The sequence below is a fragment of the Setaria italica genome, chromosome IX (assembly GCF_000263155.2).
Source record: "Setaria italica strain Yugu1 chromosome IX, Setaria_italica_v2.0, whole genome shotgun sequence".
In the NCBI taxonomy this organism is placed as follows: Eukaryota; Viridiplantae; Streptophyta; class Magnoliopsida; order Poales; family Poaceae; genus Setaria; species Setaria italica.
Genome location: NC_028458.1, coordinates 18,479,051 through 18,506,484, shown reverse-complemented (window position 1 = coordinate 18,506,484; position 27,434 = coordinate 18,479,051). Strand labels below are relative to the sequence as shown.

The 27,434-nt window shown below is 48.1% G+C and overlaps 1 protein-coding gene across 1 annotated transcript; it reads left to right on the top strand.

The window, feature by feature from the left end:
• The first annotated feature begins 186 nt into the window (after positions 1 to 186).
• LOC101780392 lies at positions 187 to 26,758 on the top strand. The gene is made up of 11 exons (XM_022829701.1): positions 187 to 242; positions 3,444 to 3,525; positions 3,673 to 3,846; positions 5,454 to 5,532; positions 5,628 to 5,689; positions 5,911 to 5,986; positions 6,073 to 6,107; positions 7,358 to 7,463; positions 7,552 to 7,625; positions 11,889 to 11,917; positions 26,716 to 26,758. The coding sequence occupies exons 1-11, from the start codon at positions 187 to 189 to the stop codon at positions 26,756 to 26,758; spliced, it is 816 nt and encodes a 271-aa protein (XP_022685436.1).
• The last annotated feature ends 676 nt before the right edge of the window (positions 26,759 to 27,434 follow it).

Genomic DNA, 27,434 nt, shown 5'->3' with positions numbered 1-27,434 from the left:
ACAGCATCCTTATCCTTTTAGAACCACTGTTTCGCCCTCCCGAGGAGAGAGAATGGGAAAAGATGGAGTCTGATGGTGTCTTGGGTGACTCCTCTCATTGTGACCATGTCACAAAGGCCAAGGAAGTGTTGGAGATGAGTATTTGCGTCCTTGTTCAGCTTGCCACAGAAGGGGCTAGCTTGCACCATGTTGATGAGGTTCGCCTTCAGCTCGAAGTTCACATCCCCCAAGTCAATAGCGGGGTTAGTGGCCACATTGTCGGTGGAGGGGATGGAGAACTCGGGAAGAGTCTTTTCAGCCATAGCCTTAGGAATGGATGGTGCTAGGATGACTGGGTTCGGGTTGCTGAAAGAATGATCTGAGGAGAGATGACACGAGGTCAGACCCTTCTCAGGAGACATTCCGGATTCTTGTTGGTCGGCAAGTCGAAACTTGTATAAGCAATGTTTTCATCCATCAGGAGAAAACAAAGACAAGCTAGCCTGTATAAGCAATGGCTATTCCTTAATCATATAACCAATAACATGTATTGATAAATCTTTTAACCAATGCCATCCCGGCAACGGCGCAAAAAATGCTTGTTGGTATTTATTAAAGTTACGAATAAATCCGCAAGCGCACGGATATATCGTTGAAGCATTTCACCCAGAGAGTATTCTGGATATCGTTATTTATATTTTCCCAAAGGATGACATTGGTGTACAAGGATTTATCGGACACATATCAAGGATCATAAGCTTAAGTAATAGACCAAAGTTCACACAGGGGTAAGCTATGATAAATATATGAGGGTAATGTGATGCACACACAAGCTAATCTCAAGAATAAAGAATAAAAGAATAAACCTAAGGTTAGCGGGAGCAAGGCATACAAGAGGTCCTAATGGCAACTATCTATACTAGCAAGGGTCATACAAGCATATGATCAGAGCTAACTCTAGGCATACAGCATTACGGGGAGAATACCTGGCCCTGGTCTGCCAAGGAAAGATATGTTTCAGAACTCCTACACCATACCTGAACGTGGGGGACTATAAGGGATGGATAGGGCTATCACCACCTTCCGCCTACCCCTTAGACCGCGGGGCACAGTCATATTCGATGGATCCCAATGCGCCCGAGCACCACGCTCATACACGTGATCACTACTCTAGCCCCTCCGGAACCCCGACCATGATGATTGACAAGCATAGAACTAGAGCAAGCCCGAAGGCACAACAAACCGATGTGGTAACATAGATTCAGCCTAAGCATATGAGTATAACTTAGTAAAGCACAAGACATGGCATAATATACTACAAAAATAGCATAGCAACCATACTCTTTGTAAATAGGATATGGACAAGCCGAGTAAAAAGCCATACCGAGAGCCGGAGGTTAACGTGCCCAACTGACCCAAAGAATAGCTTAGCGCTACAATATTTTAGTTATAGCAAGCTCCACTAGCCTAAGGATTACAAGAGTAGCAAGAGAGAGAGAGGGAGAGAGGCTTCAAGTGTGGTGTGTGTGAGAAAGGGCTCCTCCTCCTCTCTTTATAGGTGTGTAGAGGCGGTTCCCGGGAGGCATCTTTGGGGAATCTTCCTCCACCGCCTTTGGGAGTCAATCAGGGACCGCCACGTGGAGGATGACGACGAGGGAAGCCTGTCCAGGTTTGGCTGAACCTAAGGTTTGGCCGACCCTGGGCTAGGCCACCTCGCCACCGCCTTTGTGTGGTGGGCTGCCTGGTGAGCCTTAGTCATTTCCCTTGTGGACTGGGATTGGGCTAATTTGCTCTGGCATGTGGGCCTTCTTAACCGTCATGTGCGCGTCAAGTGTCCTTCTGTGTGTTTCATCCATGTTTGCGCACGTTTTCTCTCTTGTACAGACTTGTATCCCTGAAATAACTTATTTTCCAATACATGTGCACTAGGTTATTGATAACAAATATGTAAGTAAGGAATGTTAGTTTTCCTTTATTCTTTGACTAGCGTGACGGTCAGATTTCTAACATAAGGATCGTCAACACTTAGGACCTTCCACTTCAAGCCAAATGATCAATCACGATCAATCTAGAATAACCAAATCACCAATCACGCTGAGTCACTTCCAATTACAAGCCCACTATCCCCACCAATCAAATTGATTGATTGATTTACTCACGGTTAATGATAGTTAATCTGGACCAATCAGATCACCAATCACGTTGAGTCCCTTCGTGTTACATCTAAACCCTTTCAATTACAAGTCTATTGTCTCACCAATCAAATTGATTGATTGACGATCGATCACAGTCAATTCGGAACAATCAAATCATCAATCATGTCAATTATGTTAAAACCGTTCTCATTATGAGCCTAATAATCCTATCAATCAAATGAATTGATTAACTCGATCTTTTAATTTTGAATGATTGATTCATTGAAGTGTGGATACTTTCTTTTTCGGTCTCTATCTCCTATATATAAGGTGCTTGTCGAATCCCCCGATCCCCGCCTCCCCTAAGCCAAATTCATCACACAATCCACTACTTGAAAGAGTACAAATGATTGCTACATACTGATTTCGTGTCTCTTGATATTGCTATGGCACAACCTCATAGATATAAGGTTGATATAGTAGTAGAGGTAGGTTTTGTTGGTCCGATAGATTGTAGTTTACTTCATACATTTTAAACAAGGAAATTATGTTTGCGTGACGTCAGGTTAGTTATTTTCAGTTCACCAATAATAGATTGGACTTTTTTATTCTAGGGTTCCTCTGTTTATTATAATAACCTAACATTCTTCATGCAACAATTGACAATTTAAACTTTAGTTTGTCTGGGACATCTATAATATAATTAATAATAGCTTTATTTATCATGTGTATTTGATATCATAAATAATAATAGGTTCTGTTTAAGTTTATGTTTATTATATTTTAGAACCCATGCTTGTGGCACAAAAATCTCCACTAGTCATAAGGAGAGTCGTACAATTTAATCACATGTCATTTATTAATTGTCATGTCATGTCATAGAAGTGACATGACAAGTAATAAGTGACATGACATTAATTGTCATATTATATCAAGTGACGTGATAAGTTAAGTGACATGACAATTAATAATGACATGACAAGTAATAAGTGATATGAGAAGTGATAAAATTGTACAACTCTTTTCTTATGATTAGTGGAGATAAGCCTCACCTATTTAATTACTCCATTCATCCCGAATTATAGGTTATTTTGTCTTTTCTAAATCCATAGCACTTACCATGCATCTAGATATAATATATATTTAGGTGCATAATAAAATTTAGAATAAAAAACAAAACAACTTGCAATTGTGGGCAGAGGAGTATCAAATAATCTCTAAGACACTATACATAAAAAACTCCACCCTAAGATTCTACTCTATGTATGGACCCACCCTAGGCCATAGCTTATGGTCGAAGCTAACGTATCCACTCCTTTAACTTGGCAGCTACTTCATTCCCAGTTGTTTCACTCGCCTCTTCGTCTCCCCGCTGCTCGTTGCTCTCTGCACCTCGCTCTCCTCTGAGAAGGTGAGCCCCAGCCGCCCGCTCGCTCATCTCTCATCCAGCACCATGTCGCAGCGTTCGTGCCTGCAATCGATGTATCCATGACTCCTCTGTTTCTCCTCCGAGTTTCTGCTTTTGACAAATTTAGCTTTATTCATGGTTTCTTCACAGGGCATCACCTTGAGCGCCATGGAGGAGCCGGAGCCGGAGCTCGCGGTTCCCTGGTCACCGGCTGATCCATCGGAGCTTTCGCGGGCTCAGACGATGGAGATGGGACTCGGCGATCTCAGCGCACAGCAGCAGTTCGGCCTCTCGAGTACCATCGCCCCGCAGCCACCACTCCAGGTAACGAAGATCGCCACCCCGATTTCATCCGTCTGGTTCTCTGCTGTGTGGTTTGGACTTAAAGATGGGATTTTGTGATCTAATCGGACGATAGGCATCTTCGTTTCGTCCTTGATGAAATATACGTTTGTATTTCGATTTTTTTTTCCCGCGATGCCATCGTACTTTGCTCTGGTTGGAACGCTTGACTTTTCATGGAAGTAACTAGTATTGTATACCGGGAGCCGCCGTAGGATTCTCCGGCGCTTGCGGACGACCCGTGTCGCCACGGCGCGGCGCGGTAAGCCGGGCAGCCGGGCGGGGCGGCGCACGCCGGGCGCGAAGCCAGCGAGGCCGCGGCGTGCGGACAGCGTTCACCGCGGCGTCTTCCTGTAGCGGCGAGGGCAAGGGGCTTGTGTGGACAGGGCGCGGTCATCCGGGCGGAGCGGCGCTGCCAGTGTTCACCGCGGCGTCATCCTGTCGCCCCGCGGGCACGGAGCTTGTGCGGGCAGGGCGCGAAGCCAAGGTACAGCGCGGCGTGCGCCATGGCCTGGCCCTGTAGCCGCGCCGGCGCGGGTTTTGTTGAGCCAGGTAGCATGGCCCGCGGCGAGGGCGCGGCCATGGCATACCGCGCCCCCTGCGCCGCGGCGTGGTCCGGTAGTCGCGCGGGCATGGTGCATGCGCGGCCAGGGTCCAGGGAGCATCACGCACGGCGGAGCCGGCGGCAGCCCAGACAGGGGGTGGCGCGTCGTGCGCCGTGGCGTGGTGCAGTCCCGCTCTGGTGCGGAGGCAGGGCAGAGCAGCCATGGCGCGGGGGCGCTATGTTTCCAACCCTGTTTGTTTCCTGCGAGAGCTGCATCTTTCCTGTTTCCTGCGAGAGATTAGCATTAGGAATTGAGTTAATCCCAAAATTCAGTTTGACCAAAAGAAAAGTTAGAATTTACAGGCTTCTGAAAGGTACTCCACTTTATAAGATTTGCGATATGTTTGTTTGGTGGTCATGAGCCCCCAATTTTGAATATTTGATCCTACAAATTTTGATCCCGAATTCTCTAAGATTGGAAGGATTCCCTTCAACCAAGGAAGTGCATGGATGTACTTGTTTTCCTAATTTTATAGAATAATCAGGAGATCAACGTGGGACTCTGGTTCAGTAGCCAGGTCTCGTTTTTCACTTCATCAGTAGTTCAGTACATCACACCAAAACAGAGCGTCTGAAAACAGGGGCCTAACCATAAGAACCTGCTCAGCACTCTTCTGAAAACCTCACTGGGCACTGGCAGCCCCTGCCATTCTTCTTGCACCCAACGGCAGTGCTTCTCATTCAGAAGCATCCTTCTGATTTCTGAAGGAGACACCGAGTTACTTTGTATCCAGAAGTTTTTTTTTTTGAAGTAATCCAGAAGTTTTGTTTTATAACATATATATCTAAGTTTTGTTTTATAACATATATATATCTATCATAATATCTAGATGCATAACTAGATTTTTGAGATTTTTTTTCTTGCGGTTGAGAATATATGCATTGTGAATATGTGTATCATGGCGAGCTCTGATGTATTCGCAGCTTTGCTCTGCAACAGAAATCTCTAAGCTACTGATCATGCATCTCCTACGCTTCATGACAGATGAAAGTTTACCTAGCACATGATGATGCAATGATGGACCGTCAGTTTGGTGATACAGACTTGGCCAAATGGATAGCAAGTACGGTATTAGTCATCACTGTCCATTCCAAATAAAGGTTTATTACACAAGAAAAACAACATTTATATTAGCTAAGGCTCGATCCGTATTTGTAGAGCTTCTGAAAAGTGGTGCTTCCAATCCATCTCCTTCGCCGGAGACGAATATCCATCATCAGGTAGAGTATCTCATGAAGACAGTGGTACTAATGAAACATGTCAAGTTTAATTTGAAGTCCTCATTTGTTTCAATGATGCGTGGTCCTCTTTAGCAAAAAAAAAAGAGTCCTAAACAAATGTGGCTACTGTAATGGAAAATCTTGGACTCGCTAATCACTTTCTTTGTTTTTTTCCTACTCGTACGTCTGCTCAAAATCCTGGATTCTTGCTTTCATGACAGATGGAGGATGAAGACGTGGAAGTGAAACTACTATTGAGGGGACCCCAGGATGAATCGCATCTACCGGCAGTGTTTGGTTATCCTCTCTCTTTTTTCCATTGATTTCTTTATATTTGTACCAAATGAATTTAGTTGGCTTGATTTACAAAGCCTCTCTTGCAGGTGTGCCACTTGATCATGCATATGATATACATCAGGTATGATTGTTTGATCTATCAAAGCCATGTTCAGATATTTTACATCTAGCGGCTTTCCATGTAAATCTGATTTGACTCAATGTAATATATTAGTAGTACACATAAATCATCCCATCCAATTGATAGTCTTGCTAGGAAAATATTGTGTAGTTTTTGGTACAATAAGTGTCACAGTAAGTTGCACCCGATGTTGCTAAGCTCATGCCTTCATTCATGTACACGCACCACTAATACATAAAACATTTGTAGGGGCGATGAAAACAACATTTGTAGCAACGGTCTACCGATTTTGCTAGGTGATTCTTAGGAAATCCTATTTTCAGGAGTGCCAACCACAAATTGTGTGCCGTGCCCGTGCCAGTCGCACCGCTCTCGATTTCGAGCCACCATGCCTGCCCCACAGCGCTGGTGCTGGTCACGTCGCGCCTACTGGGCCACCGCCTCGAACTAGCCTCTCTGAGCCATCCACGCTCAGCCGCGGCCTCCCACTCGCGTTGGGGCCTCACCGCACCTGGACCGGAACACTTGGGGCTCGCCTACGCCTAGAGGCAAGCATGCTCCTGGGAGAGAGGGAAGAGAGATGAGAGGATATGAGAGGAAGAGAGAAGAGATAAGGGAGATAGGAGAAAGAGATAAAGAAAGGGAGGGAAGAAAGATGGACAGCACACTTACCTGCTCTGTGGTGTGTTTGACTTTTCATCGATGAGCCCTCCGATACAAACCAAGCGCTAGAAATTCACGAGAGTTTCTAGGATCGTTCCTCGTCGCAACTCTTATTAATTTATATAAACCCATATTTGCAATCACCTTTCAGCAATTCCATATCTCGTCATCATAGGTAGTGGTTGCAACAACCACGTGGGGGCTTTGGCAACATGGGCTGTCAAAGGGAGATGCCATCACATGAATGAGCTTAGGGGCAGGTTTCGTAGCCGAGGGATGTTAATCTGGTTGGGGACCTTGGCGTGCGCAGCGTGTTATGTTTGAGAGTAACCTAGTATATGGTATAACTACAGCTTGGATATGTTGAGGTCTTGGACACACGTAACAAGTTTATTGACCTCGGGTGTAGTCTAATATCAATGTTATAACCTATTAGCAAACTAAATTCTAGGGTCCGTGACTTACACACACATGACAAATTTGAAGTTGATGACCTCCAACACAATTCAATATAAATGTTGTAACATTGTATTAAAACAAGTGCATGCGAAATATGTAGTGTTGACAATTTGTTTTCTTCATGAAAGTGGGATGATAAATTTTATTCAGTCGCCTGGGATGATGCCAGAGAAGCTGAGCCGATACATTTAAACCATGATATCAAAGATTACATCGTCATGCCAAGCTTGTTAGGTTTCAACTCTAATTTTAGTGGATTCATATTTCGAATGATGACGTAAGTAACTTTTAATGAACTTATGTTATATGCTACATGCTCCAGATTTGGTACCGACGCAGGGCAGCTTAGGGGTAAAAGGCCAAACAAAATGTCGCACAAGAAGCACATATTGGAAGGTAAACACCAAATCCAATTGTCATGTGCATTTCATTCTTTTATTTGCGCCACAGGTGTGGTTCTTGCGGGTGAGCTTCTCAGTGACTTGTAGCCTGAGGAGCGGGTTTGACGATGAACTAGACTATGCCATGAGTGAGGTCTAGTTCATCTCAGCTCTGATGACCATGTAGAAATCAAAGGTGCTGTGGAGCTTGGTGGAATGTCGGCCTGATCAGGACGGCTTCATGTTAATATATAGATGGGGCAACAACAGACGCAATGGTTACATATATGTAGATGAGAGAGTCGTTTTAGAGATATTCTAGGAAACAGAAATACAACAACTTATTTCTAAAAGTATTCACAGCAAATTAATCTCTGAAGTCAAACATTTTTAGTTTGATTCGCAATATCCCTAAGTCAAACATTCTAGGACAGAGATAGTACTAAATAATTAGTCTCAATACATATTTTATTCAGTTTAATGGATTGACTATATCAAAAAAAATTATCGGTACATCTCTGTACGGAAATGCTACTATAAATAAAATATAGTTTGGTTAGTATAAATGAATGGCTGAAGGCCTGCTTAACTAATAGCATCACAGGCTCCACCAACTACTAGCTAGAGCACCTGGTCAGGGTCTTTTAGGCTTTTCCCAGTGCAAGATTTCTTTGCACAGTTCCTCAGCGTACCATGTGATCTAATATTATTAGAGTTGATGAATGGAACTACGTCTCGCAATGCAAAGTCACGGTTTTATAGGTTAGCATATCATATAAATGTTGCACTTAAATGACCAATGAAAGTTGATGAAATGTGGAGATGAAACCCAAACTCTCTTAATGTGAGTTTAAAATAGTTTCCAAGGTATCGGTAAATATGCGATGAGTTTTATCCTCAATCTCATTCCTCATAAATATCATGCCGCCATGGCGATGAAGGTGATGGCAGCGTTAACGGCGAGTCTAGGCGGCGGCGGCGGCGGCGAGCGAGGTGGTGCTGCTTTCCGCCGCTTCAGCGCTAGGATTAGATCAGGTCTTAGGTGTGTCAGTGGGTCTGGTGGCCACGGCAAATCTAGGTGTACGTGCCCCCAGCCTCCACCTCTTTATATAGCGTTGCGCGATGGGGGCCCACCAACCATGTACGGTTAGGCGCCCCCAATTGGGGCACGAGATCAAGGACTCTGACTCAATTGTTGGACCGAGTCGGATGAGATCAAACTAACATTCTCCCCCTTGATCTTATCTCATAGTTAAACTTAGTCTCAAACTTAGAATACTTATCTTAGCACCCATTTCATCACAGATCAGTGAATAGAGCATGCCTCGTCACTATAGTCGGTTACGTACTATCAGATTCAACAGCTACCCACAACTTTCTATTTTGAAACAGATTCTTATTTTAGGCTATTAGTATCCAGGGATCATAAACTTTCCCATAAACCCATACCGGCTAAGTGTTCTCTGAACATATCGGGCGGTAAGTCTTTCGTGAGCGAATCCGCAAGCATTTCTTTTGTTCTTATATGCTCTAAACTAATGGTATGATCCTGGATTTTTGTAACGACCGACCCCTAACCTTTCCCGGTTAGGTTTGATCCCAGCCCTTAACCTCAGTCAGTTGCTCTGTTGACCGCACCTAAGTGCTCAGTCTTCCGCCAGTCCCGACCCCTGAGATCCGACCCCTACCGCTTCGTTCCTTTCCCGACCCTGGCGAGTTCAGCCCTCCGTCGGATCCTGCTGATCTTCCTCACCCGTCCGATCTATCCCCCGGTGGACCCGTGAGATCCTTTCCAGATCCTCCGCGTCAGCCGCACTCGAGTTGCATGGCCGCCTCAGAGTTTTCCTGCCGCGTGGCTCGTCTTCTCCGACGCCATCGCCCAGTTTTGTCTCTGGCGAGGAACAGAGTTGGGTCCCGCGCCCTTTTCCCCAATGGCAGCGGAAGCCCTCTGCACCCCTTTCTGCAGACCCTCGTCTCCCGCGCCCATCATCACGATACCAGATCCCGGCCCCGGAGACCGATGTCGCCCGTCTTTTCCGTCCCTTCCAGCAACAAATGCGCCGCCCGGTCGTCGCTACACGACGATTCCCCCACCGCCAACCCCGACCGCGGCCGCGACAGTTCCTTTTCCCCGCTCTGTTAGAAGCCGCCCGACAATCTGTTGTTCCGCGCTCTCCCCCGCGCCGCATCCGCTTGTCTTTCCAATTGTGTGCCCTCGATCCTAGCGCCGTTTAACCGGTCGCTTCTATCACCTCTCCCGCACGACGACGCCCGCCCTCCGCCAAATCTCAACCACCGGTCTACCCGCGCCTACGCCGCCCTGACGGAGTAGCGCAATGATCGCTGGCGTCACCCCCGGAGTTCTGCAGCACCGCCCGGTTTGCTCAATCGCCGCCACGGCAGAGCACTCCATTGCTTCTCCCCGGCCTTCGTGCCGCTCCCCTTCTCTCTCTCCGCGACGTTTCCGTTCCTCTGCTCCAGCAGCTATAAAAGGAATGCCCCCGTCGCCGGAGTTTCCCTCCGCCTTTGTTGCCTTTAGCCTCCTCTAGCTCCCTGCTCAAGCTTCTAGCGCCACCCACCCAGTTCTTGAAAAGTTCTTCTCCCAGTTCCTTCTCAGTTCCTCCAGTCACCGCGCAGCTTGCTCCCTTTGTGCTGCGTAGAGCTCTCTTGTGATCCGCAAGAAGCGCCGCCACCGGAGCATCGCCGGTCTTAGTCCCTGCTCGAAGCCTTAGCTCCCCGCCCAAGTCTGCCTTTTCCCGATCCCAAGCTTTCCTTTCAGGAAGAAGGTGAGTGCCGACCCTAAGTCCGCCTCGCCCGACCCCTCCTATCCGCCCGACCCCAGTTCCGTCTCGTCCGACCCTGTTTGTTCGCCGACCCTTGTCCGCCTCACCCGAGGGCTTGGCTGTGATCTTTTTCTTCAACTCGAGGGTGTATGTGTAAAACGTGGGAACCCTTCAGCGCCTACGTCTGAGGATCCCAGTTATCACCTCCTCTAGTTCAAGGATCAGACCACTAGTTCCCTTCCTACCCTTACCTGTTGATCATCATCAGCTCTCTCAAACAACCTCAACCTCCTGCTCTTTGTCGCAAGTTTCTGGGCTCAGGAGAGCCAGTGTTACTGTCAAATCAAACGTTAAGCTAACCCTTGCATTGCATTCGTGTAGAGCTGCACCTCGCCGACGGCTTCTACGAGCTGCACCCGGCGCCCTACGAAGAAGCGGTAGCCGAGTTCCTGCCCGCGGAAGCCGAAGTCGCCCCAGAAGTCGAGCAGCTTCCTTTTCCTTTGCTTGCAGGCAAGCCCCGGTTGCATGAAGATCCTACGTGTTTTTGCCAAACTTGCACATGCCTTCCGAATAGCATGTTTGTGCATTTACGTTTAGGAGTTGTGTGAAACCCTAGATACATGACTTAGTAACCCTTGATATGAGCACTAGCTGTTGGACCGAGTAGCTGCATTGCTTAAATAGGAGACGGTAAAAGCCGAGTGATCTCCTGTCACTCGCGAGTTGTAGGAGTTGCATGTTTACCCTCTGCTACAACTATAAGGACGGTGGACGGGGCAGGGTTTTGGGTAACTCTTTGGTGGTCGGATGGTTGCCCCGTTTGTCTATGAAAACTTGCTAAGGCCCGACAGTGGTGGTGTTCGTGATCAAGTGTTTGAAAGTACTAGCCTCATACTTAGTATGGGATGAGGAAGCCTAGTACCTGATTGAACCTAGACGTGAGCGGTCGCCCCATTGTTCTTGGAACGGAGTTTCCCCTGCTGGTTGTCGCACGTGGTGGCAAAGCGTGGTCACAGAACGGCAGAGACCGGGTCTGTGGAACCTTGCACCAAAGGAAATGGGCCCGACACGGGTTAGGGGAATGATGGGGAAGGCCGACACAGGAAGCGACCTCCGGGTGCGCGGATGTCGTGGGGCTAGGTTCACCATGCATGGTTAAAGAACTCGAATCGATTCGTCTGCCTCTCACAGTTTGAGATTACTTGATCGCTATGTCACCCTGAGTAAATGAGGAATCTGATAATGGCAATGTTGTTGTTTTTATCTACACATCTTGTTTGGCTCGATGTTTGCTTAGAGTAGGTTGCACAACTTAGACTGGTAAGTAAATCTAGAACCGGAGCTAAAACTTGAAAATAGGTTACTTAGTGCTTTTGGCAAAACAAACCCCTCAGCCAAGAAGCCTTGCATGTCTAGTTGGAAGAGTAGTTGGCTCCTCCCCGGTTAAGTCTTGTTGAGCTTAGTAGCTCAGCCTTGTCGTGGCTCCTGTTTTTCAGGTGAAGTTGCAGTTCCCGACCCCTCTCTGGTTGGTGCTTGGCCGCCCCAGCTCCCGCCAGGCTGGACGGTCGAGTGGGACCCCTCCTCGGACGGCGAGGAGAGGACTCAGTGATGTTCTGGTTGGCCTCGCCCGGACGTCCGACCCCGACGAAGTCTTCCGCTAGCTTTCTCTGTTGATCTTTGTTGTCAACCCTAATGTTGGATTTTATGGTGGAACCAAAATGGGTAAAACTTGTAGAAATCTGTGGACTTGTTGTATTCTCTGTAACCGCTCACCTTGTGTGAGTTTCGCTGAACTCGATCCTGTTTAAGTGGTTAAATCGGATGAAATCCGACGGCACTTCGTGTTAGCTCGGGTTAGGCAGGAGTGTCGCATGTTAGGCGGCTTAACTCTGCTTAATTGAGCTAATCCGAGGTGGTTCCGCCACAGCTGGTATCAGAGCCGAGTTTAGCATATCAGAGAACCCAATGAGCCCTAAACACTTCTTGAAAACATAAAAGTTGCAAGAGCCTTTCGAAAATCTCGTACAAACGTTAAGGATGACTTAGTGCGAGAGGCCCTAGGGGATTTTGGGGTTGTTTTAGGTGACTAATAAGTATCTGGTTATATTGCTAACTCCTCCAGCACTTCGCCACGTCTATCATACGTGTGCCGAGTTCCGCATCACGAGCATGCGAGGGTTGATAGGGAGTTCCATTCAAGGGACCCTATCTTCGCGGTTGTTTTCGCCCACGTCTATTATACGTGCGCAGGTTCCGTATGTGATCCATACGAAGGTTGATATGGTTCGATTCCAACAAACCTATTGGCACGGTTGTTTCGCCACGTTTGTCATATGTGTGCCGATGCCGCATCACGAGTATGCGAAGGGTTATGTGGTTCTATTCGGAAGGAACCTATTTCCACGGTTGAGTGCTGTCCATGCAGCCTTAAACGCATGGGTGCCGTTCCTATAGTGAACGGTAATGTTTGGGAACGCTTTCGTGGGTGCTGGCACGAAAGGTTCGTGTGTGTGTTTTCTGCAGGTTGCTAACCGCGCTCGTTAAGACGTTGCTAGAACCGAGTAGTTAATATAGGGAGAGACGTATTGTTGCCTTGTCACCGGCGCTGACCGCGTAAGACTCAAAGTTCGGGCAGTTGTTTCTGGTTAAGAATACGGTAGGCCGTGCATGCGTCATACCAAAAATCTGTAATGTTCTCTTCTCAACAGCAACCCTGTCCGACAAGAGTTCTTTTGGATCTAAGGATTTCTAGTTCCTCTTAGTGCTCTCGGTTAAGCCCTTCTGCTTCTCTATCCGATCCCTGATCCTCGAGGTTATCTCACGTGGCTTCGGTTTTCTTGGTTCCAGATGGCTGTTCCCGGGCATGTGGTGTTTGGAGCGGACGGTACCTTCCAATCAACATGCCTACATTTCGAGGGGTTTCCCGCGATCTTGTGGGATACGTTGAGATGGTTTGGGTATCAGTCCCCACCCCTGTATTCTGGGCGGCTGTATGTGGAGCAGGGCATCCAGACGTGCCAGGTGCAAGCGCTGGTGCCACCCCCTTTTGCGCGGCCCGACTGGCCCTCTTTGGGCATCATAGCCTACGGTCTTTCTTCGGAAGATACGTGGGAATCCGCCGCTCTTCAGTTGCTCACGTAGTTCTGTCAGTCCCACCCTGTGGAGATCACCCTGGACCCGATCGGTCTTTTTCCCGTCAGGAGTCGGCTGGACCCGGCCTGGCTGGACCGCATCGGAAACCTCGAGGTGTTGGCCACTACCTGTGCTACGATCACCATCTCCACCAACGTCCGTTGCATGGCTGCTTTCTACCGGCTGATAGAGCTCCAAGGAAGAGCCATGACTCTCTTTGCCCGGACGGCTGCAGACACCCACGGGTACATCCAGGCAGCTAGAAGAGACCTGGTAGGCCAAACCTACCAGCTGATCCAACGTGGAATCCAGATCCACGACATGCAAGACCGGATCTCCGAGCTGGAAGGAGAAGTTGCCGACCTCGTGGACGGCATGATCGAGCTCTCGGAGGAGAAAATGGAGGTGGAAATGGAGTTGGCCATTGCCAATGCCCACCTAGAGGAGCACCAAGCTGAGCTGGAAGATATGCATGCCCTCAACATGCAGCTTGAAGCTCAGGAGGACCCTGAGGAAGACGAGGGAGCGTCCAGCATGGACATAGAAGAAGATGGCGCCCCTTCTCCGACTCATAGTGTCCAGTGGTAGCTTAAGGGTTCTTAGGGAACCTTCTTTCTTTTGTTGTACTCCTCGGCAGCCTAGTTTTGGAAAGTTGTAATAGGCTAGCCTTGAGTTGAGTACTCCCTGTGTTGGAACGTCGTTACGTATAAAGTCCACCCGGTGCATAGTTTTATCCTTTTCGTATGGTGTGGATGCTAAGGTTGAGTGAGTGGTGCCGTAACCCTGTGTTGTTTTCGGGGAGCCTGTTCAGTTGGCCGACCCTAGTTTGCGAGCTAGAGTGCGCCGACCCTTAAGGCAGTTACTGCCTTATCCGACCCTCTTTGAGTACGGACCGTATCCGACCCCTTGGGTTGCGTGGATCAGATCCTAGGAGTCTGTGTGTGGCATGAGTGCCTGAAGTGAAGTGCCAAGGCCAGTAGAGGTTATCTATGCTGAGGACAGGAGGAATGTCTTCCTCTATGAGGACGTGTGATGCACCATTGGCAAGAGTCGCATTAAAGGATTTAATTCATACGTTCCCATTTGTTGGAGTGCACCTAAGGTCGTGAGCATTAATGGGGCGTTAACTCTTGCAGATGGCGCACCGCACGAGGTCTGGCACTATGCCCAGTGGTAGTGATCAGCGACAGGATCTTCCCCCGCCCCCGCCACCCTCGCCATTGGAGGCAATCCTAGCAACTCAAACCGAGCTGCTCAGGCATCTGGTGCAAGGACACCAGCAGCCACATGGTGGTAGAGCACAGCAGCAGCAGCATATCGCAAGATATGAGGACTTTCTGGGGACGCAGCCCCCGCTGTTCCAAAAGACCCAAGAACCGCTCGACGCTGATGCATGGGTTCGTACGATCGAATCCAAGTTCGAGCTCCTCACCGCTCCATGCCCTGACAACAACAAGGCGCGGTTCGCAGCTCAGCAGCTGCGTGGTTCCGCACGGCTTTGGTGGGACCACTACCATGCCATGCTACCTGCTGGCCACGTGGTCAGTTGGAACGAGTTTAAGACGGCGTTTAAGGCGCATCACATTCCTGAAGGTCTCCTGGAGCGCAAGCTCAACGAGTTTCTGGCTCTCACCCAGGGAACTCGGGATGTGCTGCACTACGCCCAGGCGTTCAATGACCTATGCCGTTATGCGGGATATCACGCGGACACCGATGAGAAGAAGCGGGACAGATTCCGCCGAGGACTAAGCTTGGAGCTCAGGGAGAGGCTGAACCCCATCAGGGTGGATACCTATAACGAGTTGGTCAATCTGGCCATCTCCCAGGAGGACTGCATGCAAGCTCTCAAGGCCGACCAGAAGAGGAAAGCCTCTGTGGCTCTTCCGAGCCCGCCAGCCCGAAGGTCTCGGATGATCCCTCCACAAGCCCCTGGCCGACCCCAACAGTCAGGGAAATGGATCGCCCGACCCCCGCCGGCAACAATGCCTAGTTTTCCAGGCTTCCAACCGCAAGTACCCCGGCCGACCTTGCCAACGCCAGCTCGTCCGGCAGCCAGTAACAGATGTTTTACCTGCGGCAATGAGGGACATTTTGCAAGGGACTGCCCCAGGAGCAAGACTCAGCAGCAAGGCCAGAACCCCATGGCAGCCAGAGGAAGAAGGCCCAAGGTGCAAGTCCGACAAGGCCGACTCAACTACACCAGCTTGACCGAACCTCCCGAAGGTGCGTCAGTAATGACGGGTACTTTTCTTATTTTAAATCAAGCTGTTGTGGTGTTGTTTGATTCGGGAGCCTCTCATAGCTTTATCGGGAGTAAGGCAAGGGAAAGATGTGGGCTAAGTGTAGGTCACACTAAGGAACCCTATGTGATCGCCACTCCTGGAGGAAGGATAACGTTGGATCAGGTCGTTATTCTTGTACCTCTCCAGCTAGGCCCCACCCTCTTCAAGGAAAACCTTATCATCCTTGACCTCGAAGGCCTAGACGTCATCCTCGGCATGGATTGGATGGCCCGACATCATGTTGTTTTAGATACCTCAACCCGATCTCTTTTCATCAGCTCGCCCTCTCATGGCAGTTCTACCCTATCCTTGACCCATCCTGAGTCTTTGACTCCTTGTGCCTATCCTCTCTTGGGATCCCGTTTAGAAGACCTCCCTGTCATCTGTGAGTACCCAGATGTGTTTCCAGAAGACTTGCCAGGCATGCCACCCGACAGAGAAGTGGAGTTCTCTATAGAGTTGGTTCCTGGCACAGCCCCGATATCTAAGAGACCCTATCGGATGCCACCCGCTGAGTTAGCAGTGTTGAAGACCCAGTTGCATGATCTGTTGGAAAAGGGCTTCATTCGACCCAGTACATCATCTTGGGGTTGCCCCGCCCTGTTTGTGAAGAAGAAAGACGGCAGTTTACGGATGTGTGTGGATTACCGACCCCTCAATGCGGTAACAGTCAAGAACAAGTACCCACTGCCCCGCATTGATGTCTTGTTCGATCAGTTAGCCGGAGCGAAAGTGTTCTCCAAGATCGATCTTCGTTCTGGTTATCACCAAATCAAGATTCGACCTTGTGACATACCCAAGACAGCTTTCTCCACCAGATATGGACTGTATGAGTACCTAGTCATGTCCTTTGGACTCACCAATGCACCCGCTTACTTCATGTACCTTATGAACTCGGTGTTTATGCCCGAGCTGGACAAGTTTGTAGTGGTGTTCATTGATGATATCCTAGTGTACTCGAAGAACGAGAAAGAGCATGCCGACCATCTTCACATAGTTCTCCAACGTCTGAGAGATCACCAGCTTTATGCAAAGTTCTCCAAGTGTGAGTTTTGGTTAGATAGTGTCAAGTTTCTGGGACACACTATCTCTAAGGATGGTATCGCCGTGGATCCCAGTAAGGTGCAAGAAGTCATGGAATGGAAGTCTCCTGCCTCGGTACACCAGATCAGGAGTTTCCTTGGACTGGCAGGTTACTATCGGCGTTTCATACCGGATTTCTCCAAGATAGCTAAGCCGATGACCGAGTTGCTGAAGAAAGAGGTCAAGTTTGTGTGGGACACCAAGTGTGAAGAAGCTTTCAAGACCCTGAAGCACTTGCTAACCACCGCCCCAGTTTTGGCTCAACCCGACCCCTCTAGGCCGTATGACGTATACTGTGACGCCTCTGGCACTGGACTCGGATGTGTTCTTATGCAAGATAGCCGAGTCATTGCCTATGCCTCACGTGCGTTGCGACCTCATGAGTTGAACTACCCGACCCATGACCTTGAGTTGGCAGCAGTGATACATGCCTTAAAGATATGGAGGCACTACTTAATGGGAGCCCACTGCAACATCTACACCGACCACAAGAGTCTCAAGTATATTTTCACTCAAGCCGATCTCAACATGCGTCAGAGAAGATGGCTGGAGTTGATAAATGATTATGAATTGGAAGTGCACTATCACCCTGGCAAGGCCAATGTGGTAGCCGATGCCCTCAGTCGCAAACCCCGTTGCAACTGCTTGTTGTCAACAGCCTTCACCAACACTTTGTGTCACGAGATGGGAAAACTAAGTCTAGAGTTTGTTCCCCATGGAACCCTTGATCACATCATCCTTGACTCAGTTTTGGAGGACCAGGTTCGGTCAGCACAAACTAAGGATGAAGAAGTAAAACGGATCATCAGTAAGGTCTCGGTAAAAGACGAGGGATATAAGCTTTTCCGGCAGGACCAAACGGGAGGTGTGTACTATGGAGACCGACTAGTAGTGCCCGCCGACCCTGAGTTGAGGAGGCAGATCCTAGATGAAGCTCATCTTTCCAAGTTCTCAATCCACCCTGGCAGCCACAAGATGTACCATGATCTCCGTCAGACCTTTTGGTGGAGTGGGATGAAACCGGAGATAGCTCGTTATGTTTCAGAATGCGACACTTGTCAACGTGTCAAGGCCAGTCACTTGAAGGTAGCAGGAACCTTGCAGCCGCTACCTATTCCCTCTTGGAAATGGGAAGACATCAGCATGGACTTCATGGTTGGGTTACCCCTTACAACTCAACGGTATGATTCTATCTGGGTTATAGTGGACCGTCTGACCAAGACGGCACATTTCTTTCCTATTCGTACTACCTACACCGTCAGGCAGTACGCAGAGTTGTACCTCGACCGTATCGTTTCCCTACATGGTGTACCCAAGACCATCATCTCTGATCGAGGAGTTCAGTTTGTGGCCCGTTTTTGGGAGCAATTACAAACATCCATGGGCACCAAGCTCATCCGAAGCTCAACGTATCATCCCCAAACCGATGGCCAAACCGAGAGAGTAAATCAGATCCTCGAAGACATGTTAAGAGCTTGTGTCATCCACTATGACAAAAACTGGGACAAGTGCCTGCCCTTAGCAGAGTTCTCCTACAATAACAGCTATCAGGCCAGTTTGAAGATGGCACCGTTTGAGGCCCTGTACGGCCGAAGATGCAGGACACCCTTGAACTGGTCCCAACCAGGAGAGAGACAAGTTTATGGCCCTGACTTAGTAATAGAGGCCGAGGAGCAAGTGAAGGTAATTCAGGCAAATCTCAAGGCTGCCCAATCGCGACAGAAGAGTTACTCTGACCAGAGGAGGAGACCCCTACAGTTCGACCTTGGTGATCATGTGTACCTTCGAGTCTCCCCAACCAAAGGAGTGCAACGGTTTGGAATAAAGGGCAAGTTAGCTCCCCGCTATGTTGGCCCTTACGAGATTGTGGAGAAATGTGGGCCTGTTGCTTACCGGATCCAACTCCCAGAATAGCTATCAGCCATACATGATGTTTTCCATGTGTCTCAGTTGAAGAAATGTGTCCGAGTTCCAGCAGAGATCCTAGAACAAGAATAGCTTCAAGTAGAACCTGACCTGACCTACGCCGAGTACCCAGATCGAGTTCTTGACCAGAAGGAAAGGCACACCCGACGCCAAGTGGTAAAGATGTACAAGATCCTCTGGAGAAACCACACCGAAGATGAAGCAACATGGGAGACGGAAGAATATCTGAACAAGCGTTTTCCAGGTTTTCTATTCCATCAAGGAGGTAAGAACAGCACACCCTTGATCTTGAATCTCGGGACGAGATTCTTTTTAAGAGGGGTAGGCTATAACGACCGACCCCTAACCTTTCCCGGTTAGGTTTGATCCCAGCCCTTAACCTCAGTCAGTTGCTCTGTTGACCGCACCTAAGTGCTCAGTCTTCCGCCAGTCCCGACCCCTGAGATCCGACCCCTACCGCTTCGTTCCTTTCCCGACCCTGGCGAGTTCAGCCCTCCGTCGGATCCTGCTGATCTTCCTCACCCGTCCGATCTATCCCCCCGTGGACCCGTGAGATCCTTTCCAGATCCCCCGCGTCAACCGCACTCGAGTTGCATGGCCGCCTCAGAGTTTTCCTGCCGTGTGGCTCGTCTTCTCCGACGCCATCGCCCAGTTTTGTCTCTGGCGAGGAACAGAGTTGGGTCCCGCGCCCTTTTCCCCAATGGCAGCGGAAGCCCTCTGCACCCCTTTCTGCAGACCCTCGTCTCCCGCGCCCATCATCACGATACCAGATCCCGACCCCGGAGACCGATGTCGCCCGTCTTTTCCGTCCCTTCCAGCAACAGTTGCGCCGCCCGGTCGTCGCTACACGACGATTCCCCCACCGCCAACCCCGACCGCGGCCGCGACAGTTCCTTTTCCCCGCTCTGTCAGAAGCCGCCCGACAATCTGTTGTTCCGCGCTCTCCCCCGTGCCGCGTCCGCTTGTCTTTACACCTGTGTGCCCACGATCCTAGCGCCGTTTAACCGGTCGCTTCTATCACCTCTCCCGCATGACGACACCCGCCCTCCGCCAAATCTCAACCACCGGTCTACCCGCGCCTACGCCGCCCTGACGGAGTAGCGCAATGATCGCTGGCGTCACCCCCGGAGTTCTGCAGCACCACCCGGTTTGCTCAATCGCCGCCACGGCAGAGCACTCCATTGCTTCTCCCCGGCCTTCGTGCCGCTCCCCTTCTCTCTCTCCGCGACGTTTCCGTTCCTCTGCTCCAGCAGCTATAAAAGGAATGCCCCCGTCGCCGGAGTTTCCCTCCGCCTTTGTTGCCTTTAGCCTCCTCTAGCTCCCTGCTCAAGCTTCTAGCGCCACCCACCCAGTTTTTGAAAAGTTCTTCTCCCAGTTCCTTCTCAGTTCCTCCAGTCACCGCGCAGCTTGCTCCCTTTGTGCTGCGTAGAGCTCTCTTGTGATCCGCAAGAAGCGCCGCCGCCGGAGCATCACCGGTCTTAGTCCCTGCTCGAAGCCTTAGCTCCCCGCCCAAGTCTGCCTTTTCCCGACCCCAAGCTTTCCTTTCAGGAAGAAGGTGAGTGCCGACCCTAAGTCCGCCTCGCCCGACCCCTCCTATCCGCCCGACCCCAGTTCCGTCTCGTCCGACCCTGTCTGTTCGCCGACCCTTGTCCGCCTCGCCCGAGGGCTTGGCTGTGATCTTTTTCTTCAACTCGAGGGTGTATGTGTAAAACGTGGGAACCCTTCAGCGCCTACGTCTGAGGATCCCAGTTATCACCTCCTCTAGTTCAAGGATCAGACCACTAGTTCCCTTCCTACCCTTACCTGTTGATCATCATCAGCTCTCTCAAACAACCTCAACCTTCTGCTCTTTGTCGCAAGTTTCTGGGCTCAGGAGAGCCAGTGTTGCTGTCAAATCAAATGTTAAGCTAACCCTTGCATTGCATTCGTGTAGAGCTGCACCTCGCCGACGGCTTCTACGAGCTGCACCCGGCGCCCTACGAAGAAGCGGTAGCCGAGTTCCTGCCCGCGGAAGCCGAAGTCGCCCCAGAAGTCGAGCAGCTTCCTTTTCCTTTGCTTGCAGGCAAGCCCCGGTTGCATGAAGATCCTACGTGTTTTTGCCAAACTTGCACATGCCTTCCGAATAGCATGTTTGTGCATTTACGTTTAGGAGTTGTGTGAAACCCTAGATACATGACTTAGTAACCCTTGATATGAGCACTAGCTGTTGGACCGAGTAGCTGCATTGCTTAAATAGGAGACGGTAAAAGCCGAGTGATCTCCTGTCACTCGCGAGTTGTAGGAGTTGCATGTTTACCCTCTGCTACAACTATAAGGACGGTGGACGGGGTAGGGTTTTGGGTAACTCTTTGGTGGTCGGATGGTTGCCCCGTCTGTCTATGAAAACTTGCTAAGGCCCGACAGTGGTGGTGTTCGTGATCAAGTGTTTGAAAGTACTAGCCTCATACTTAGTATGGGATGAGGAAGCCTAGTACCTGATTGAACCTAGACGTGAGCGGTCGCCCCATTGTTCTTGGAACGGAGTTTCCCCTGCTGGTTGTCGCACGTGGTGGCAAAGCGTGGTCACAGAACGGCAGAGACCGGGTCTGTGGAACCTTGCACCAAAGGAAATGGGCCCGACACGGGTTAGGGGAATGATGGGGAAGGCCGACACAGGAAGCGACCTCCGGGTGCGCGGATGTCGTGGGGCTAGGTTCACCATGCATGGTTAAAGAACTCGAATCGATTCGTCTGCCTCTCACAGTTTGAGATTACTCGATCGCTATGTCACCCTGAGTAAATGAGGAATCTGATAATGGCAATGTTGTTGTTTTTATCTACACATCTTGTTTGGCTCGATGTTTGCTTAGAGTAGGTTGCACAACTTAGACTGGTAAGTAAATCTAGAACCGGAGCTAAAACTTGAAAATAGGTTACTTAGTGCTTTTGGCAAAACAAACCCCTCAGCCAAGAAGCCTTGCATGTCTAGTTGGAAGAGTAGTTGGCTCCTCCCCGGTTAAGTCTTGTTGAGCTTAGTAGCTCAGCCTTGTCGTGGCTCCTGTTTTTCAGGTGAAGTTGCAGTTCCCGACCCCTCTCTGGTTGGTGCTTGGCCGCCCCAGCTCCCGCCAGGCTGGACGGTCGAGTGGGACCCCTCCTCGGACGGCGAGGAGAGGACTCAGTGATGTTCTGGTTGGCCTCGCCCGGACGTCCGACCCCGACGAAGTCTTCCGCTAGCTTTCTCTGTTGATCTTTGTTGTCAACCCTAATGTTGGATTTTATGGTGGAACCAAAATGGGTAAAACTTGTAGAAATCTGTGGACTTGTTGTATTCTCTGTAACCGCTCACCTTGTGTGAGTTTCGCTGAACTCGATCCTGTTTAAGTGGTTAAATCGGATGAAATCCGACGGCACTTCGTGTTAGCTCGGGTTAGGCAGGAGTGTCGCATGTTAGGCGGCTTAACTCTGCTTAATTGAGCTAATCCGAGGTGGTTCCGCCACAATTTTCTCTTTCACAACATAAAATTTGATATCAATGTGTTTGGTAGCACCACCTAACTTATTGTTGTAAGCATAAAATACTGCTGGCTTATTGTCGTAGCACATCTTGAGTGGTTTTTGAATGCTATCTACCACTCTTAACCTGGGTACAAATTTCTTTAGCCATTTTGCCTGCCCTGTGACCTCATAACATGCTACAAACTCGGCATATATCGTGGACGATGCTATGACGATTTGCTTGGAGCTTTTTCATGATATGGCTCCACCTGCGAGAGTGAATACATAACCTGACGTGGACTTTCTATCGTCTGCATCTCCCGTAAAGTCTGAGTCTGAATACCCTTCTATTTCAAGGGAATTAGTTCTTATGTACGTTAATATGAGGCCTTTCGTGCCTTGCGTATAACACAATACCTTCTCTACCATTCTTCAGTGATCTATTCCTGGATTATCCTAATATCTGCCAAGTATTCCGGTTACAAAAGCTAAGTCGGGGCGTGTACATACTTAAGCATACATTAAGCTTCTGACAGCTGAAGCATATATAACCGCTTTCATTTGATCGATCTCATATTGGTTCCTGGGACTCTGAAATTTTCCAAATCTATTGCCCTTAACTATGGGAGCAGTTGTAGGTTTACTCGCATGCATACTATACTTTTTTAAGAATCTTTTCTAAGAATGTCTTTTGCGATAATCCTAAAACCTCCTTTCTTCTATCTTGGTGAATTTCAATTCCTAAAACAAATGAAGCTTCATCGAGATCTTTCATATCAAAGTTCGAGGACAAGAACTTCTTCGTCACCAATAGGAGACTAACATCACTACTAGCAAGTAGGATGTCATCTACATTCCGGATGAGGAAAATGAATTTCCCACTCTTGAACTTTGCATAAACGCAATTGTCCTCCTTACTCTCACTAAACCCAAACTTTCTTATTATCTCATCAAACTTCAAATACCATTGTCTAGAGGCTAGCTTGTTTTAATCCGTAAATGTAAATGGATTTCTTCAGATGGCATCCCATACGTTCTTTTCCTTCCATGATAAAACCTTTGGGTTGTGCTATGTAAATATTTTCTTCCAGATCTCTGTTGAGAAAAGCCGTATTTACATCCATCTGATGTAATTCTAAATCATAGTGTGCCACTAAAGCCATTATGATTCTAAAAGAATCCTTACAGGAGACTGGAGAAAATGTCTCATTATAATCTATTCCTTCTCTTTGCGTGAAGCTTTTTACTACAAGTCGTGCTTTATATCTTTTCACATTTCCTTTGGAGTCACATTTAGTTTTGTAGACCCATTTACAACCTCCTGTCTTGACTCCTTTAGGAATTTCTTTAGGAATTTCCTCTAAATCCCAGACTTTATTGCTACTCATAGATCTCATTTCATCTTCCATGGCTTCAAGCCATTTCAATGAGTGAGCGCTTCTCATGGCTTCTGTTGGAGGTATGCCCTAGAGGCAATCATAGAGATGATGATATTCCATTTGTATCCATGATTTGTATATTGTGTTCATTGAATATCCATTAAAGGCTACTTGAATTGATTTGCAATTATGTGAATTGTATGTGAAACTCTTTACTTGTATGGTTATTCTAAAGTTGTCCCTAGTCGGAGTTCATGTGAGGACACACATGAATATTAGACTAGCACATGTATTAGTTGATAACTATGTTTCACAAGTCATGGACATGGAGATGTTGAACTAATAATGTGGACACATGTGGAGACATGTGTTAGGACTGACCCAACACGAGAAGTAGTTCTCTCTTAAAACAACATATACGCTTTGTCCTTAGACCTGAGATTGTCGCATGTATTCTAGATGTGGATCGACCTACTTAGGGGCTATCAAACGCTACGCCGTAACAGGGTAGTTATAAAGGTAGCTTTCGGGTTTGTCAAGAAGCATGCTATGAGACATGGTCAATCAAGATGGGATTTGCCCCTCTCTGATTGAGAGTGATATCTTTGGGCCCCTCGAGTGATCGGATCCGAAAATGCATGGCCATGCTACGTACGGTTAAGAGTTAACCTACAAAGGGATTCCGAATCACAGGATCGAGAAAGAGCGGTCGGCTTGAAGCTAGACCAAATATCGTGAGGCAAAGGGAATAGCATGTATATTATGTTGTGATGGTTCGTCTGATATGATCTTCGTGTGCGTATAGGAGTTGGCACGTCTTGCTAGAGGCCGCTACCGACTATTGGGCCCAGTAGGAGTACTCGGGCCATGTCTATACGTATCCGAACCCATAGGGTCACACACTTAAGGGGCTGGAAGCCCAATTCGGATCTGATCCGAGTTGGATTAGGTTTAGGAGTACTAATGGGCCTCGGATCCAGAGGCCCATCAGGAACCTCTATAAATAGAGGGGTGGGGGCGCCCTAGGGTTTACTCTTTTTTTGGCTAAACACACTTGCCGCGCCTCCCACGCCCTCGCCTGTTGCAACTCGCGGATCTAGCAATCCGGCTTGCGACGCTTCCTCCCTGCACGTGTGGATACCTTGGAGGTGTTGCGCCTGCAGCACTTGGACGAGCCATCGATGAGCCGCCGACGAGCCACGACGAGCCGACGATGAGCCGCGGCACCGGAGGTGATCTTGCTGCACGTGGACGAGCTGCTGAGGAGCTGCTGGACGTGATCGACTACGTACGACTACGTGATCGTCTTCACTGCACCGACGCATATCTACATCTTCCGCACCAGTAGTGCGTCGAGTGGTAATCCCGTGATCCTTATACGGCAGTTCTTCCTGGTTATACGCGGTAGAAATTTTGATTTGCGCTAGTGTAGCCTACCTCGTATCCCAACAGCTTCTTCAAATGAGGTGGGATCTTCCTCCATTTGAACTTCTTCACTAACATAAACTTCATAGTCATCAGGAATAGCTGGCTTTCTAACTCTTTGAGACCTTCTGGGGGCCTCAACATTTGGCGTATTTTCTTCCTCATGTGTGATAATAGGTTCTATAGGATCCTGAAGGATAGATTCCTCATACTTATTTGTTGTTGTCACAGGAGAACTAACAGGTATTGTTACCATAGTGTTCTGCACTGTTGGTGCAGCAGCAACAGGTATCGAGAAAAAAGGTTCTTGAATCATCGAAGTGGGTACGTACACCCGCTTCTCCTTAAGGCTAATTTCTCGGGGTACCGTGCTCCCCCTGGTCATCTCGTCCTCCAAAAAGACAGCGTGTCTCGTTTCTACAAACTTAGTACGTCTGTCAGGACAGTAGGAACGATAACCTTTTGACTTATCTGGATAGCCAATGAAATGACAACTGACTGCCTTAGTATCTAATTTCCCAATATTTGGGTTAAATACTTTAGCCTCAGCTGGACAGCCCCACACACGCAAATAATTTAGTGAGGGCTCTCGTCCAGTCCATAACTTTTATAGTGTTTTAGACACCGACTTACTGGGAACTCGATTAAGAATGTGAATGGCGGTTTTTAATACCTCCGTCCACAAATTAATCGGTAAAGTGGAGTAACTTATCATACTTCTCACCATATCCATTAAGGTACGGTTGCGTCTTTCAGCTACTCCATTCTGCTGAGATTCGCCCGGTGTGGAGTACTGGGTAACTATGCCATTTTCCTTGTAGAAATTTTGCAAAAGGTCCAGGAACTTGGCCATATGGGGTATGTCGACCGTAGTACTCCCCCCACGGTCGGATCTTAAACTATGGTGATTTTCTACTTCAACCTTAAATATCTTGAATTTATCCAACACTTCTAAACGGTCCTTAATTGGATAAATATATCCATAATGTGAATAATCATATGTGAATGTTATAAATGAATCATAACCATCCACAGATGTCATAAAAAACGGACCACAGATGTCTATGTGAATTATCCCTAAAATTCCCGCGGTTCGTTTGGCATCTATCTTAATTTTCTTAACAAACTTTCCCTTAATGCAATCGATGCATTGCTCTAAATCTAAAAATTCTAAGGGCGGAAGAACTGATTCCTTAATTAACCGTTCAATTCCCCCTCGAAATATGACCTAAATGATAGTACCATAATTTCAAAGATACATCATCAATTCTTTTACGCTTATTTCTTACATTCATAGACGAGAAGGCATTCACATTCTCAACGCTTACAACATTCACATTCTCACAAAATGATAGCAAATAAAGCTCGTCTTGTCTGAAAGCAAGACAAACACACTTATTATTAAACTTGATCTTACATAGTCCATCACCGAAGTGACAAGCAAAACCATCATCATCTAAGCGCGATACACTTATTAAATTTATATGCAAAGAGGGTACATAGAGAACATCTCTTAGTTGAAGTACAAAACCATCTACTAATTCTAATGGGAGTTCTCCAATGGCTTCAACTTCAGCTTTGACGCTATTTGTTACTTTAATGCTTCTTTCTCCTCTTTGCAGGGTACTCCTCGTATGGAATCCCTTTCTTACACAGAAACCTTAGGAATTCTACACAATCCTTTTGGTAGTGTCCCTTCTTATTGCACCACTTGCAAGTGTCCTTGTCAACCACTTCTTCATGTTTTGATCTCTGATGGTGATCATTTAGTGGAGCCTTTTCATGTGCCTTAGAAGAAGAGGTATTGTTTCACTGAGGTTTCTCTTCTGGCTTAGAATTATTATTTTGATAATTCCTCTTCTTATTCTGCCTCACGTAGTTGATAGAATCACCATGTGAGCCCTTAATTCTTTCCTCTTCTTGCACACACATGGCAATCAGCTTCTCAATGCCCCACTTTTCTAGCTGTGAGTTGTAATTAATAACAAAAGCCTCAAACTCCTTGGGTAGGGAGGCAAAGATCAAATGGACTACAAACTCATCTTTGAGCTCCATGTCCATAGGTTTGAGCTTGGAAGCCATGTTGCTCATTCTCAATATGTACTCCCTTATTCCACCACCAGTATACTTCTCAATAATAAACCTCTTAATAAGAGTACTTGCATAAGTCTTTGAAGAGCCAGTAAACTGACTCTCCACCTTCCTGAGGTACTCTCTAGCGGTGGTACATTCTGGGATTGCTCCCCTTATAGCCTTCAAAATGGAGCTCTTCATCACCATCCTACACTTTCTGTTCGACTGGTCCCACTTCGCACGATCAAAGTCGTACTGCATTCTAATT